The 15,000-nt window shown below is 46.7% G+C and overlaps 2 protein-coding genes and 2 long non-coding RNA genes across 4 annotated transcripts in view; 2 read left to right on the forward strand and 2 right to left on the reverse strand.

Moving 5' to 3' along the window:
- The window catches only part of serpine1 (serpin peptidase inhibitor, clade E (nexin, plasminogen activator inhibitor type 1), member 1), a 5,505-nt gene extending 392 nt beyond the window's left edge, over nucleotides 1–5,113 (forward strand). The window contains exons 2-9 of the mRNA XM_076040509.1: nucleotides 848–1,092; nucleotides 1,527–1,751; nucleotides 2,552–2,746; nucleotides 3,357–3,555; nucleotides 3,667–3,767; nucleotides 4,242–4,328; nucleotides 4,505–4,588; nucleotides 4,701–5,113. Of these exons, the coding sequence (XP_075896624.1) occupies nucleotides 849–1,092; nucleotides 1,527–1,751; nucleotides 2,552–2,746; nucleotides 3,357–3,555; nucleotides 3,667–3,767; nucleotides 4,242–4,328; nucleotides 4,505–4,588; nucleotides 4,701–4,747 (1,182 nt within the window). The 5' untranslated portion in view covers nucleotide 848 and the 3' untranslated portion in view covers nucleotides 4,748–5,113. The remainder of the gene's footprint in view (nucleotides 1–847; nucleotides 1,093–1,526; nucleotides 1,752–2,551; nucleotides 2,747–3,356; nucleotides 3,556–3,666; nucleotides 3,768–4,241; nucleotides 4,329–4,504; nucleotides 4,589–4,700) is intronic.
- The window catches only part of LOC142897851 (uncharacterized), a 71,509-nt gene extending 61,906 nt beyond the window's left edge, over nucleotides 1–9,603 (reverse strand). Inside the window, exons 1-2 of the long non-coding RNA XR_012928496.1 lie at nucleotides 9,573–9,603; nucleotides 9,335–9,501 (exon numbers count right to left, since the gene is read on the reverse strand). This is a non-coding gene — a long non-coding RNA (uncharacterized LOC142897851). The remainder of the gene's footprint in view (nucleotides 1–9,334; nucleotides 9,502–9,572) is intronic.
- On the forward strand, nucleotides 5,772–11,909 carry ap1s1 (adaptor related protein complex 1 subunit sigma 1). The gene is made up of 5 exons (XM_076040470.1): nucleotides 5,772–5,941; nucleotides 8,931–9,109; nucleotides 9,795–9,903; nucleotides 10,032–10,169; nucleotides 11,414–11,909. The coding sequence occupies exons 1-5, from the start codon at nucleotides 5,939–5,941 to the stop codon at nucleotides 11,459–11,461; spliced, it is 477 nt and encodes a 158-aa protein (XP_075896585.1). The 5' UTR covers nucleotides 5,772–5,938; the 3' UTR covers nucleotides 11,462–11,909.
- LOC142897852 (uncharacterized) lies at nucleotides 6,802–8,084 on the reverse strand. Its single transcript, XR_012928497.1, has 3 exons — nucleotides 7,979–8,084; nucleotides 7,350–7,368; nucleotides 6,802–7,261 (listed from the first exon to the last, which is right to left on the reverse strand). It is a non-coding gene; the product is annotated as an uncharacterized LOC142897852 (long non-coding RNA).
- Nucleotides 11,910–15,000: the final 3,091 nt, after the last annotated feature.

The raw sequence follows: 15,000 nt of genomic DNA on the forward strand, positions 1-15,000 counted from the left end.
GTTATTGCAGTAACAGCATTTCTTCTGCTTGGTGTCTCGTGAGGTCCCGGATACCTGGAGAGAGAGAGAGGGGTGGGGGGGACAGAGAGAGACAGACAGACAGACAGACAGACAGACAGACAGACAGAGAGAGGGAGAGAGAGACAGAGAGAGAGACAGAGAGAGAGAGAGGGATGGAAATAGAGAGACAGACAGACAGACAGACAGACAGAGATAGAGACAGACAGACAGACAGACAGACAGACAGACAGAGAGAGAGAGAGAGAGAGGGATGGAAATAGAGAGACAGAGAAAGAGAGAAGAGAGAGAGGGAGACAGACAGACAGACAGACAGAGGGAGAGAGGGAGACAGAGAGAGAGAGAAGAGAGAGAGATAGAGACAGACAGACAGACAGACAGACAGAGACAGGCAGACAGACGAGAGAGAGACAGACAGAAAGAGAGCGAGAGAGAGGGGACAGACAGACAGACAGACAGACAGACCTAACTGTGTGGCTGCCAAAGCCCTTCTTCTTCCTCCGTCATTTCTCCGACGTGCACTGAGCCAAATATTTTAATGTTGGGTAAAAGATGTTGCTGTTGCTCGGTGGAGCCACAGGTCAATGACTAAAGCAGGCAGACTGCCACCGTGTGGTCATTTTACAGATGCCAGTCGTGACTCGCGTGCTTCGTCCTCAGGACTTCAACCTTGCGTTTGACATTGTTTTTATGTCTACAGGGAAAAACATTTTTTCTTTAGAAGGTCCATCTCAGCTGGTGCTGCAACACTTTCAAGCTGACCACCATCACACACACACATCTTCACTCTTCTTCTTCTTCACTCTTCTTCTTCTTCTGTTTTCCCCAGGATGCCCCTGGTTTGCAGTGTGGTGCTGGTGCTGCTGGCCCTCAGCAGGGTGGGCCAGGGTTCCCTGCAGGACAGACAGACAGACTTTGGTCTGCAGGTCTTCTCCCAGCTGGCCCGCAGCTCGGCCCAGACCAACGTGGTTCTGTCCCCCTACGGCGTGGCCTCCGTGCTGGCCATGGCCCAGCTGGGAGCGGCCGGGAAGACCCGCAGGGCGCTGACTTCCGCCGCCGGCTTCTCCCTCCTGGGTGAGTCACCCGTCTGTCTCATTTCTTTTTTCTTTTTTTTTTTCTTTTTTCTTCAATTTGAAATTTGAGCACAAAATTCTAATTTTGCATGTATGACATAACGCTCAGTGGTGAAGGTTAAACTAGGTGTGACAGTGGCAATCCTGTCACTACGCCTCCAGTTGATCATGCGCCCAAACCGAGAAGGTAGCAACAGCAGATTGACTGCAATAGCGCCACCATTGGCCACTCATTAGAAAGGATTTACAGACGTTTCCTGTGTCTTTATTTCATCTCGAAATTCCAAAATCTTTTCTCGTCTTTCCGGAATGAGCTGCCGTAAGATATTTTCCATGCGCTTCCGTGCCAAACAAAGCTGGGAGCTTGACGCGTGGTTCCTCTGCTCCTCCTCCTCCTTCCTCCTCCTCTTCCTCCTCCTCCTCCTCCTCCTCCAGACCGCGGGGCGTCCCGGCAGCAGCGCCTCCTGCAGAGAGACGTGTCGAGCGAGGACGGTGTGGAGGTGGCCAGCGGAGTGATGGTGGAGAGGAAGATGAGCCTGGAGAAGGGCTACCGCCGGGCCCTGGCCAAGGCCTTCCAGACGCACCCCCACCAGGTGGACTTCACCAGGCCGGAGAAGGCCGTGGCCGTCATCAACTCCTGGGTGTCAGACCACACTGCAGGTTGGCACTCCCCCGCTGCTCGCTGCAAAGAGCCTCACGGTTGCCAGCACTGACGCATGACTCCCTTTGAAAAGAGTCATAATGTCAATTAGCATATATACTGTGTGTATATTAGGGCTGTCAGTGTTAACGCATTAATGACGATTAGTTAGATACAATCCATAACGCGTTCATTTTTTTGAATTGCATTTCAAACCTAAGCCTTTTTGTCCCTTTTCCTCACCCGTAGTGGAGCCCATCTAGCCGATTTCTGTTAAGACATACTTAAGGCCGTAGTGTCTTACATAATGTAGTAGTTAATTATGAAGATTCTGCGATTAATCGTAATTTGATCAAAAATAATCATCTGACAGCCCTACTGTGTGTGTGTGTGTGTGTGTGTGTGTGTGTGTGTGTGTGTGTGTGTGTGTGTGTGTGTGTGTGTGTGTGTGTGTATAGATATATATTATGAAGACATAATGAACCTCATTCAGTTAGCGAACCCAAAAGATTTTATTGATTTTTTTTAAAAGGATTTTAAAATATATATATGTTTATCGAGAATTCAATTCAATAATTTCAATCATTTATTGACTAGACATGATATGAGAAAGTTGACTAGAGTTTTTATTTTTTTAATTTTTTTATTTTTTTAAATAAATTTGAGTGCTTCATAATAAGGCAAAATAATTGTTTGATCCTGAGACTCCGCCAGTTCAGTTGAGAAGCGCTGGCCTAGAAAACACAGCTGCTGATGGTCAGGCCTCCTGAAAAACATAAAAAACAAAAAGATGACTCGGCGACTCTGTTTTGTTCTGCAGGTGCCATCCCAGAATTCCTGGAGCCCGGATCGCTGACTGATGAGACCCGTCTGGTCCTCCTCAATGCTCTCCACTTCAAAGCCCTGTGGAAGGTTCCCTTTGACCCCAAACTGACCCAGGAGAGGATGTTCCACTGCGCCAACGGGAGCTCCGTCCCGGTCCACATGATGAGACTGACCAATCGCTTCAACTATGGTACGACTCGTTAGCTCGTTAGCTAGTTAGCTAGTTAGCTAGTCATTTTATTCAACATGTTAGAAACAATGAAATAGAGTGGAAGCCGATCAAACATTACGACATCATCATCAGCAAAGCATAAAACAACAAAAACACACAAATACAAACAAATTAACGTCTGCCTGAAGTCACTGAAGTAAATCAACCTCCTGTTTTCTAGTCCCACCCCCTTTTTTCCATCTGCGTTTATTATTCACTGCAAATAATAAAACAGCGACAGACGCAAGACGCCGCCGCTCGGCGTCATACGATCGCGGTATTCCCATTCCCATACGTCTCTCCAATTTCTACGAGGTCCTTCAAGTTTTAATCTCCTCACTCCCAACCGTTCCACAAGGTAGCGCCCCCTACTGTCCCACTGTGGTATTTCCTGTTGGTCCTGACCGGTGGTTTTATGAACGTTAAGCTTCCCCTCAAACTGTCGACACCCTCGAATACCAGCTGGCGGATTTTAAAACCTTGTACATGAGTGGTATTAGTGTAGATCAGTACTACACCCGCACTCACTGCAAACTGCGTCAGTCCTTTATTGTCGACTCAACGGACCGCTCTCCTTTCCGACGCTCAGGGGAGTTTGTGACGGCCGAGGGCCTGGACTATGATGTCATGGAGGTGCCCTACGAGGGAGACTCACTCAGCATGCTCCTGGTCTCGCCCATCGAGGCGGAAGTCCCACTGAGCATGCTCCTGGAGGAGTTCACCAGCCAGAGGATCCAGCAGTGGCGGGGGGAGATGAGGAACGTCAGGAGGCAGCTGGCGATGCCCAGGTGAAGACAAAGCCGCCAGAACCAGTTGACCTTCAGAGACGTCCTACGCTACAGAGGCCAGTGGGCCGCGGCTTCCAGGAAAACTCAAGCGCTTCTTGTTGTTCTTCCCAGGTTCTCTCTGGACAGTGAGGTGAATTTGAAGCCCACCCTGGTCGGCATGGGCCTCGGGGACATGTTCAACCTGGCAACCGCTGACTTCACACGCATCACCAGTAAGTCATTCTGCTCAAGAGACCAGTGCTCTGTAAATGAGAGGTCATGACCTCCGACCTGAGATTTTACCACTGACTCAGGAACATGCGCAAGAATCCCAGCGTTTTAACCCGTTTAACAACAATAAATTCTATTCTATTATTTGCTATTCTTTCAAATGTATGTATTTAAAATACCTCGGGACTGTTGTAACGTTGATGCGTTCGAATAGAATAGAACAGAACAGAATAGAAGGTCTTTATTAATCCCACAGTGGGGGGACATTTGCATCGTTACAGCAGCTGTACAGTGCAAAAAAAGATCTACATTTATATCAATTAAAAGAAATAAAATAAAATAAAATATTGAGATCTCCTGGACGGTTGCATGTACAGCCGTCTACATACCGGCATATAAATAAGGCATTATTGCACCTGTGTGAAAAATGTAAAGCTCTCAGTTGACTAATATCTGCGTGTGATTCTACCCTGCAGCTGACGAACGCCTGTGTGTGTCCAAAGTCATGCAGAAGGTCAAGATAGAAGTGAACGAGCAGGGAACCAAGGGGGCAGCAGCCACAGGTAAAGTCAAAGTCATCTGTGAAGACTGATGTCAGTGGTGGGATGGAGGGACTGCTTCTGCCTCAACGTGCAGGACTTTGGACAGACTGTGAGACGAGAAAGTCACAGGAGCTGCTTGTATTTGACACAGTTGCGCTGCAGAGTCGCATTGACCAGAGTTGTGTTTGCTTTGCCAGCCGCTGTGATGTTTTCTCGGATGGCGGTGGAGGAAATCACCCTCGACCGACCGTTCCTCTTCTTCATCCAGCACAAGCCCACAGGTAGGGCTCTGTGAATATTTAACATTAGTTAACGTTAAGTTTAAAGTGTCTGGCAGAGAAGACTGGGTGTTTGTGTGATGTATCAAGTCCTTCCTTTCTGCTTTGTCTCCAGGTACGCTTCTGTTTACGGGCCAGTTCAACCATCCTCAGCAGCAATAATCCACCCAGGACGCCGTACCTTCAATTCACTGTAGAGTATTTAGCAGGCCCGGAGAGCTCTTTGATGCCCAGAGTGAATGTGTTTGCTGGTAATTTATTTTTGAATGCTAAATGTTTGACAAGAAAGAGGTTCACTGAGTTCACAATGTCTGCAGTCAAACGCTGAAAAAAAAATGCACTTCACAAACAGATTTTGCTATTGATGGATTAATGGAAAATCAATCTTTGTAATTCAATTCTTTGGAAATCTGTTTTTCACAGTGTTTACGGTTGTCTATTTTTTGTTGTTGTTGTTGATGTTTTCTTTTTGTAAATTTCATTTGTATTTTTCCAGTATTTATATTTATTAATAAAAATGTGTTTTTAAATTCGCTGTTGCTCGTCTGTAAGATGGGGATCTGTGGAAAGTACAACACTGCCCCCTTGTGGTCACCAAACTTCACCTCATCGTACAATCCACATCTGTATTCTCACTGTGTTCTGCTGTGTGTAATTCAAGGAAAACAGCGGTCGCAGGGAAAAATAACTAAACACGTAGTTTTTAACAGTGACTTATGATTCTCCTGTTCATACCATCGCCAGCGGAAATGAGTCAAATGATCGTTTTTGAGAAAGTGGAGGATTATGCCTAGCAATGAAAACAAGAACATTTTAGCTAGTGAAGCCAATAGAAGACTCTAGCTGGTAACAGCAAATATACAAACGAGAACTTTGAAGACCGAAGTGGAGAAGGGTTCCATGTGAACAGCAGTTGATGGGTCGGTCGGCCCGAAGAGAAAACTAATTTTAGTTTCTCCTTTTTTTAATGTAGTTTTCTGTCAGGACTACATCGCCTCCCTGGGGACTAATAACGCGGTTTGAATTGAACTGGATTGAAGAAAACGGGAGAATACGGATTAAAAAAAAAAAAAAAAAAAAAAAACGGATAAAACATCTCTTTAAAAAAGTCCACCATTGTGAGAACGTCGGTGGCTCTTCCGCCGTGCGCATGCGCAGTGAATGCGGAACTGCTGTCAGACAGACAGTCAGCAGCAGGAAGCTGGGTCAGTTTTGAGTCTGTGTAGTGCTTGATGCTTTTTCGCAGGTATGGACTCGCTACGTTAGCAGCGGCGCACTATTCATCGGAGCGGTACGAGCCGCTAGTGTCGGCGTAGAGCTAGTTAGTCACCCGGCGTCAAACACCACAATATAATGGTAAGTCTCCGGCTCTTCCGGTCCATGAAAGGGTAACGTTAGGACATTGCTGCTAAGCTAACTAGGCTAACAAGGTGTTTGAGACACCTGCGCTACCTTTACCTGTCGCTTCGCGGACTAGCATGCCAGCTAACAGGCCGTACGGTACGAGCAGCAGGTCACGATTGTGATGTGTTATTGACGTTTGTGTCACCGAGAAGACCGTCGAGTTATTTTCCCTTCTTTTTTTTTTTGTGAGTGGAATAATTTATACAATTATTCACGTCAATGTCGGCTGTGGTGGTGTTGGTGGTGGTGGTTGTAACTTATCGCTGTTAAAATGAACGTTGACGAGGCCTCTTGACAGCCTTCACTTTACTTTTTACTTTACCTTTTGTTTATCTGAAAGGTCCAGTCCATGTTGATGAACACATCACAGTCAGACTAATGAAGTACACATTTACACTCGGCAGTCAAAAGTTTGGACTCTGCCTATGAATTGAATGTCTTTTCTTTCACTCTCATGACGACTATCGACGTTGCAGTTTCTCACCGAAGGCATCAAAACTACGTATGGACACAGATGGAATTCTGGAGGAAACAATAAAAGTGTCAAATAATTCAAACACGTTTTCTATTGAAATTCTTCCAAATAGCCACCTTTCATTAAAAAAAAAAAAAAAAAAACGTATTTAGAGTTATCGATGGTGTTTTTCTTTGCCGCTTCATGACAGATATCATGCTCATATATTTGATGTCTTTGTCTGTGGAGAAAGTTGGAGGGATTAATGCATGAGAAGGTGTGTCCAAACGTCTGGCTGGTAGTGCGTATGAATAAATTCTGTTCAATGGAATAAGCGCGTCCGTATGTAGGGTTGTTGTTTGTTTTTGTCAACGTCAATAAATCGGTTATTTTTGTTGATATGGATCCTAATCAGTCATGTTTCCTCAAAGACTCCACTCGTGACAAGGAGGCAAACATTGCCCCTCTGTATTTCTGCTTGTAACTCACAACTGAGAACACGTCTCCTTTGTGACTTCTCTGGGAAAGCTTAGCATTCATGCTATTTTTGGAACATTCTGTCTCATTACGCTGCTAAAAAAATTTACACAAGTAACTCTGAGAGGTTTTTGTCCATTCTGGATATTCTGGTCCCTTCATCAACCAGCGTACAGACGCCACCATTTAACCATGAGGTTCCTTGAAATACACTTATTTACATCATTTGTTTGCCTCGTTTACACAACACTTAAAGTCGTCATCACTCAAGACAGCCAGTGTTGCAATGTTGTTGCAACTACCAGACCTGCCGGCACTCGTCCTTCACTTAGCTCCACCACCTTCACCTTCACTCAGCTCCTCCACCTTCACTCAGCTCCTCCACCTTCACTCAGCTCCTCCTCCACCTTCACTTAGCTCCTCCTCCACCTTCACTTAGCTCCTCCACCTTCACTTAACTCCACCACCTTCACCTTCACTTAACTCCACCACCTTCACCTTCACTTAGCTCCGCCACCTTCACTTAGCTCCTCCACCTTCACTTAGCTCCACCACCTTCACCTTCACTTAGCTCCTCCACCTTCACTTAGCTCCACCACCTTCACCTTCACTTAGCTCCGCCACCTTCACCTTCACTTAGCTCCACCACCTTCACCTTCACTTAGCTCCTCCACCTTCACTTAACTCCACCACCTTCACCTTCACTTAACTCCACCACCTTCACCTTCACTTAGCTCCGCCACCTTCACTTAGCTCCGCCACCTTCACTTAGCTCCTCCACCTTCACTTAGCTCCACCACCTTCACCTTCACTTAGCTCCTCCACCTTCACTTAGCTCCACCACCTTCACCTTCACTTAGCTCCGCCACCTTCACCTTCACTTAGCTCCACCACCTTCACTTAGCTCCTCCACCACCTTCACTTAGCTCCTCCACCTTCACTTAGCTCCATCACCTTCACTTAGCTCCTCCTCCACCTTCACTTAGCTCCTCCTCCACCTTCACTTAGCTCCTCCTCCACCTTCACTCAGCTCCGCCACCTTCACTCAGCTCCTCCACCTTCACTTAGCTCCTCCACTCCAGTGCCTGTTGCAGTTCCTCCTGTCGGCGTCTCTCTGACATTTCCAAACTGCTACTCCAGAAATTTGATATGATTTCCTTCAGACGCTGATAAATGCAGGTTGACAGGAGGGAGGGAGGGAGGAGGGGGGAGGCTTGTTAGACGTAGCAACAGTAACTAAGGGGAGGAGCAGGAGGGTGAAACTTGGCTTGACTTGTAAAGATAGTGACCCCCTTACAGCAAGACCCTTCCCTTGCTGCATTGATGTGTATATATAAAAGGACATTATTGACAAATGTAGGTCATCATCATGACAGATTAACAGATTAAAAATAGCAGCATAGTCACACTACCGTACCGTGTACTTTTTGTCCAGGCCCGTTTCATTATTTATTTATTTAATTATTCATTTGAACCACAATTCAAAAGCATTGCCTGATTTTCATCAGCTAATTTTCAGGATTATTGTTGTTGTTATTATTATTATTATTAATATGTTATTCTTGATACTACTTTTATTTATTTCAAGTTATTTCAGTGACCATTGTGAGGTTATCTTCCCTTACTGATACCAACAATACCGACAGCTGTCTGTACACAGGTGTAAAAGCTCCACTACACAACTGTATTTAGAAATAAACGACTGTGATACTGATTATCCAAAAAAAAAAGAAGCTTTTAAGGTCCAGTGTGTAATATTTGGAGTTTTGAAGAAGAAAGAGCGACATCAAGTGGTCACATTCGAGATTGCAGCGCTCTTTCACTCACCTTTCCTTGTCTGAGCTTGCCAGTGAACTACAGTGGCCTGCACAGCCAAACCTGAACACACGTGTGTGTGTGTGTGTGTGTGTGTGTGTGTGTGTGTGTGTGTGTGTGTGTGTGTGTGTGTGTGTGTGTGTGTGTGTGTGTGTGTGTGTGTGTGTGTGTGTGTGTGTGTGTGTGTGTGTGTAGATGCGGTTCATGCTGCTATTCAGCCGCCAGGGGAAGCTGCGACTGCAGAAGTGGTACACGGCCACCGCCGAGCGGGACAAGAAGAAGATGGTGAGGGAGCTCATGCAGATCGTGCTCGCCCGCAAACCAAAGATGTGCAGCTTCCTGGAGTGGAGGGACCTCAAGATTGTCTACAAGAGGTGAAGCTCCACACACACACACACACTCATTATTGAAGCCAAGTGAGAGGTCAGACCAGGCGTGGGAAAACTATGGCCCGAGGGCCACATGTGACCCGTTAAAGCTTCTTAATCCGGCCCCGCCCAACTTGCACAAATGATATTAACAGTCAGTCAGTCATCAAACAGCTGTGTTTCCTCCATGTTGCAGTGTTTCCAGAGTCGTGTCAATAAAGAGCTGAACACACTGGTGGTCCAGGGGTGGTTCTGGGTGGTTCTAAGAGCTAAACACCCTGGTGGTTCTGGGTGGTTCTGGATGGTTCTAAGAGCTAAACACACTGCTGATCCAGGGGTGGTTCTGGGTGGTTCTAAGAGCTAAACACCCTGGTGGTTCTGGGTGGTTCTGGATGGCTCTAAGAGCTAAACACACTGCTGATCCAGGGGTGGTTCTGGGTGGTTCTGGATGGTTCTAAGAGCTAAACACCCTGGTGGTTCTGGGTGGTTCTAAGAGCTAAACACACTGCTGATCCAGGGGTGGTTCTAGGTGGTTCTGGATGGCTCTAAATGACTCACAGACACAGTACAGACTGAACATTTTATATTTCAGGCCTGTTTTCATTTTGTGAACCCCTCCTCCTCCTCCTCCTCCTCGTCCCCCTCCTTCCTCTCCTCCTCCTCTTCTCTGCTGCTGCCCCACCTGGTGCAGGTACGCCAGCCTGTACTTCTGCTGTGCTATTGAGGAGCAGGACAACGAGCTGATCACACTGGAGGTCATCCACCGCTTTGTGGAGCTCCTGGACAAGTACTTTGGCAGCGTACGTCACTGAACTCCCGACACCTCTGTGGTCCTCAGCAGCTGCACATCGGCATGAACTGTGTGAAAAATGTGTTGTGTTTGTTAAAAGTGACCTTGTGCAAAGTGCAACCTGGTTTGTCTGTTCAGGTGTGTGAGCTGGACATCATCTTTAACTTTGAGAAGGCCTACTTCATTCTGGATGAGTTTCTGATGGGAGGGGAGATTCAGGACACGTCCAAGAAGAGCGTCCTGAAGGCCATTGAACAGGCTGACCTGCTGCAGGAGGTAACTCAGCCCCGCCCACACCACAAGCCCCACCTCAACCCCAACCTCACCCCCAACTCTTGAGTTTGGGGTGGGACCTGGGCTGTGTCTCAATTCAGGGTCTGCATCCTTGGAAGGACGCGTCCTCCAAGGACCCGGCCCAGAAGGACCGACCCAAACCCCGCCTCCCCGGTAACCACAGGGGACGGTCTAGTCTTGGGCGTATTTCCTGGTTGCGTCACTGCCGTTCCCTCCTGCTGGCCAACCCAGGAAGTGACGTTTTCATAGCATCAAGCTAACCATTGGTTCACCAGCTAACGATGGCGTTGGATGTTCAAATCAGTAAAAACCCTGCGTTAAAAACTGAATATTTGATGTGAAACTTCAATACTTAAATTTATACGTGGTGTCTTTGCCAGTAGATGGCGCTAATTTCAGCTGACTTCCCAGGATCCCAGGATGCTTTGCAGCAGCACGCAGAGCATCCTGGGATACAGAAGGAGGTGAAGGATGGTAGCGCTGCAGCCTTGGAATGGGCTAAGAGTAGGGAGCATTCCCAGTACACATTTGGAGCGTCCTAAGGACTTCTGGGAAGTGGGAGGAGCCTTCACGCAGTGCTGTGACGCAACTGGCCTTCAAATGCAGCCTTGGAAGGATGCAGAGCCTGGACTGAGACACAGCCCTTCTCAGCCTTCTGGTCAACATGATTGATCAACACCTGTGGTAACCTCGACTTGCAGAGAAATAAACCTCTCCGGCGGCCTCTGGTGGCTCGGAGGAACAGAACACATGATGGTTCTTAGCAGTGTGTGAAATACCCATCAGTATTTAGAGGGGGAGTGGGAGGGTCCCCATCCTCTTCAGTGTAGCAGTAGAAATGGTGGACGGACTGCACTTACGTAGCCCAGCAGCTTCACCTTCATCCTCCCCCACAGAACTCAACACCCCTCCAACAGTCCACATCCTGCTGAATATCAGCACTTTGGCCGTCACCCTGCAGAAGTCATTGTCAACCCTCAGCCTGGCTCTGAGCAAACCCTTTAAACCCAGGACCGGCTCCACGCGCCCAGCACCCCGGGCCTCGTTCTTGTGCAGAGTGCTTTCAGGGCCTCATGGGTTAATCGGGGGTATTTCATGCACTGGTTGAGTTTAGACTCCAGCTTCAAGCAGCAGTGGTCTGGTGTGATGGTCCAGGAGAAACACCAGGACCCAGGCCTGAGCTCCAGTCCAGTGTTGTGATGTTCTTCACTGTGTTCTGCTGACAGGAGGACGAGTCACCCAGGAGTGTGCTGGAGGAGATGGGCCTAGCATAGCAGGGCCTGGTCCTGCGCCTGGGCCTGGTCCTGCGCCTGGGCCTCACAGACTCTCAGTACCAAGGCACAGTTCGGGAGGGGGGGCAGGACCTGGACCTGAGCTGGACCTGTTGGACTTTCAGTGTCGCTGGTGTGTCCACTCTAACACACACACACAGAGGTCCCTCCAGCTCATACACTCGCTCCCCCTCTCACTGTGTGTGTGTGTGTGTGTGTGTGTGTGTGTGTGTGTGTGTGTGTGTGTGTGTGTGTGTGTGTGTGTGTGTGTGTGTGTGTGTGTGTGTGTGTGTGTGTGTGTGTGTGGAACCTGGTCTTTGATTGGTTCCCAGTCCCAAGGGGGTTTGTTTTGTTTTTTCCAACTCAGTCGCTGCAAAGTCACTCAGTTGATCAAAATGAGGTTCAACAATTTTTGTATATTCACAAATTCCCATTAAAGACGTTGACTCACCGCATGCTTGTTGCCCTCAGTGATGTGTGATGTCATCACTCGGCGTGGGGGCTTCTGCTGAGGAGTCAATGAGCGGATGAATGAATGAATGAATGAATGAACGAAGGAAGGAAGCAGTGAATGGAGACAGAATCCCTTCATATTGTGTGTGGCTTCTGCAGCTCACTCATCAGGCTGTTTGAAGCCCTCACAGTCATCAGCAGCATCCAATCACATCCAAGAACCTTGCCCTGTTTAAGACCCAGGACGAACAGGTTGGCAGTGGGGCTTCACTTCCTGTCGAGACTTCATGAGTTCTGATGGGTGACTTCCACCTGTCACTTCCTGGTATTGGCATGGCATGCACCCATATCAATACCATTATGGGCGCCAATACTGATACCAGTGTCTGGTATCGGTGCCGATACTGATGCCGCAGATACCAGTAGTGGATACCAGTATCTGGTATCTGCGGCGATACTGATGGCGCAGATACCAGTATCTGGTATCTGCGCAGATACCAGTAGTGGATACCAGTATCTGGTATCAGTACCGATACCGAGGTTAAGTACTAGAAAAACCTGCTGCGGAATGTTGTTTATATAACACATCTGTGGAGAACTACAAAAAAAACAAACGATCACAGTCATTCTATAATGTGTAATGGCCTTATTAAGTACTCAGTATCGGTATTGCCGAGTACTCGTACTCTGCCGCTGGTTGTGCAAAGACGTGGTATCGGCGCCAGTCCCGAGTCACGACACTCAGTCGCATTCTGATCAGCACTGTAGTTTCTCCCTCTGCTCATCCATAAACTGCTGTTTGTCCCACCGACACTGATCGGTTGGTTGAGATCTGTCCAATAAAGCGAGTGGATGGACTGGATGTCACCATTATCCCGGTGGCTGGTCCGCATTAGAACCCTGTGGCCTCAGAACGGAGCCTCTGCTGGGGCTAAAACCTGAAGGATCTGCACTCCAACACTGAGAAGCAAAGAAGAAGAAGAAGAAAAAAAAAGCCTCCTCTGTCATTCGACGTCACGATTGAGTTCAATTTATTGCTTTGAAATGTGAATTGTTGGGCCAAATGATGGTGTTTGTGCACACCAGAACCGACAGAAGCACAGTTTGACAGCCATGGTTTGTCCCCCTGGGTCTGAGCGTTGAATGTGAACGCAGGTCAGAGGATTATTTCTCTGCCAAAGGGCCGAGAAGCCCGACGGTTGCACCATTTCAAGCGCTCCGCCTTCCCACTGACTCATCGCTGCCACTCGCTGCTTCAGTTCTCGATATCTCGACGTTCACACCTGATCACCGATTGTCAATTTAGATCAATTCAGATCTTTGTTGTCTGAGTTTCTATCGTTTGTGTGAAAGACGGATGCGTGTGATTTTTCAAATGTATTGTGTCAACAGTACGTCTGCAAAAATAATGCAAAATAATGATAATAATATGCATTACATTCATATGATATTTAGCTTTCCAAAGGGTGGTGGGTCTTTAAAATTCATTTTGTTGCTATTTTTGAATCTCTCTCTCTCTCTCTCTCTCTCTCTGCCACACACACACACTATCTCTCGCACTCTCTACTTTACTAACCTTTCACGTCACTTAGTACGCCACCTACAGTCAGCCATCTGAAATAGTTTCAGTGTCAATAGTTTCAATAGTTTCCAGGCTTGAGATTTTTCAGAGCTGTTTTCTTTGTTTGACTCACTTCAAGGTAAAGAAGACCAGAAAAAAAAAAAAAGCAGGCTGTCTTGGACCTGTGTGATGTTTTGTACAGCAAAGGTCTGTTTGTGTGAATTAAAAAGAATTTTAATAAAGAAAAAGTTCTCAACTTTTATTTCCCCCATGTCATGATTCATGCTGTAAAATGCCAGATGTGTTGATTGCTAATCAAATGGAACTACAAACTACAATCTCTAAAACTGTAAATATGTACTTTACTATAAGTCCATGGTTTCACCCAGAAACATGATTTTTTTTTTATTTGTATTGAGACCTGAGGATGACGGCTGCAGCATCTTCACACTATATTCTCACTATATTAATGAATTGTCTATCAAGAACCAGTTCCTTCAGGTGGGAAATAAATCCAATATACATCCAAGAACCCAATATAGATGAATGGGTATTTATTCACACCACGCTATATATTCTTTTTACTACTACTACTACTACTAATAATAATAATACTAATTCTGGTAAAAGCGCTATAATCTGAGGGATGTTTCCTCATGAGAAACTTTTCTTCGTTAGCGTGCTGCTAACGAAGGCCTTTAATGAGCCTCTCAAACTACTTGGGACACCCAGAGCGAATCACCGCTTGAAGACTGCAGCTCAGCATGAAAAGTAGCGACTGGTTTGGTTTTGGTTGCCGATGACATCATCACAAACATTGAATTGTGTTTAAACTGGTTTCCAATCAAAGGTTGTTGCTATTAAAAAAAAAAATAATAAATTTTTAAATTTTTTAAAAAACTGTAGAGTGAATCAACGACTGAAACCCAGTGTGGCTTCGAATCAAAGGCAAACGACGAGCACTTTGCGCCATCTAGTGGCTGGAGGAGCCCATTGATTGGTGAGGAGGAGCTCTCTGAATGTAAAGTGTGACGTGGCCGAGGTATTAAATTGTTCTGCATGCGATTGATTGATTGATTGATCGATCTGTGAAAATTGCTCCCACGTCCACTCACTAATCTATGAGCATTTGCCCTTCACACAGTGTTCGTCCTCCCCGGGCATTCTGAGAGCGACCTGCGGGAGTTCCTCGTTACTTTCACTGCAACTCACTGGACGAATGAGCACGTGCGTGGGCACGCGCGCGCACACACACACACACGTGTACAGAATAGAACAAAACTCCTTTATTAATCCCAAATAGGGTAAGTTCGCATGATTATAACAATATATAGTGTATAAGTATATATACAATGTAGTTTATATATGAATGTGTGTGACGGTGTGTGGCAAATTTCCCCAATGTAGGATTAATGAAGGCGTTTTATTCTACACACACACCGAGCCTCGCAGAGATGCAGTGTTTCTCTCTATCGTCGCTTTTAGCGTCATAATAATCATCATCATTGTTTCCAGATGTGTCGGGGCA

The sequence above is a fragment of the Nelusetta ayraudi genome, unplaced genomic scaffold (genome assembly GCF_046127955.1).
Source record: "Nelusetta ayraudi isolate G7.1 ecotype Tasmania unplaced genomic scaffold, CSIRO-AGI_Nayr_v1 ptg000061l, whole genome shotgun sequence".
NCBI classification, from domain to species: domain Eukaryota; kingdom Metazoa; phylum Chordata; class Actinopteri; order Tetraodontiformes; family Monacanthidae; genus Nelusetta; species Nelusetta ayraudi.

What these genes read in the sequence shown, in the direction of transcription:
- ap1s1 (XM_076040470.1), top strand. An exon ending in CTCAAGATTGTCTACAAGAG is followed by an intron (nt 9,110 to 9,794) that starts GTGAAGCTCCAC and finishes CACCTGGTGCAG; the next exon opens with GTACGCCAGCCTGTACTTCT. An exon ending in AGGCTGACCTGCTGCAGGAG is followed by an intron (nt 10,170 to 11,413) that starts GTAACTCAGCCC and finishes TTCTGCTGACAG; the next exon opens with GAGGACGAGTCACCCAGGAG.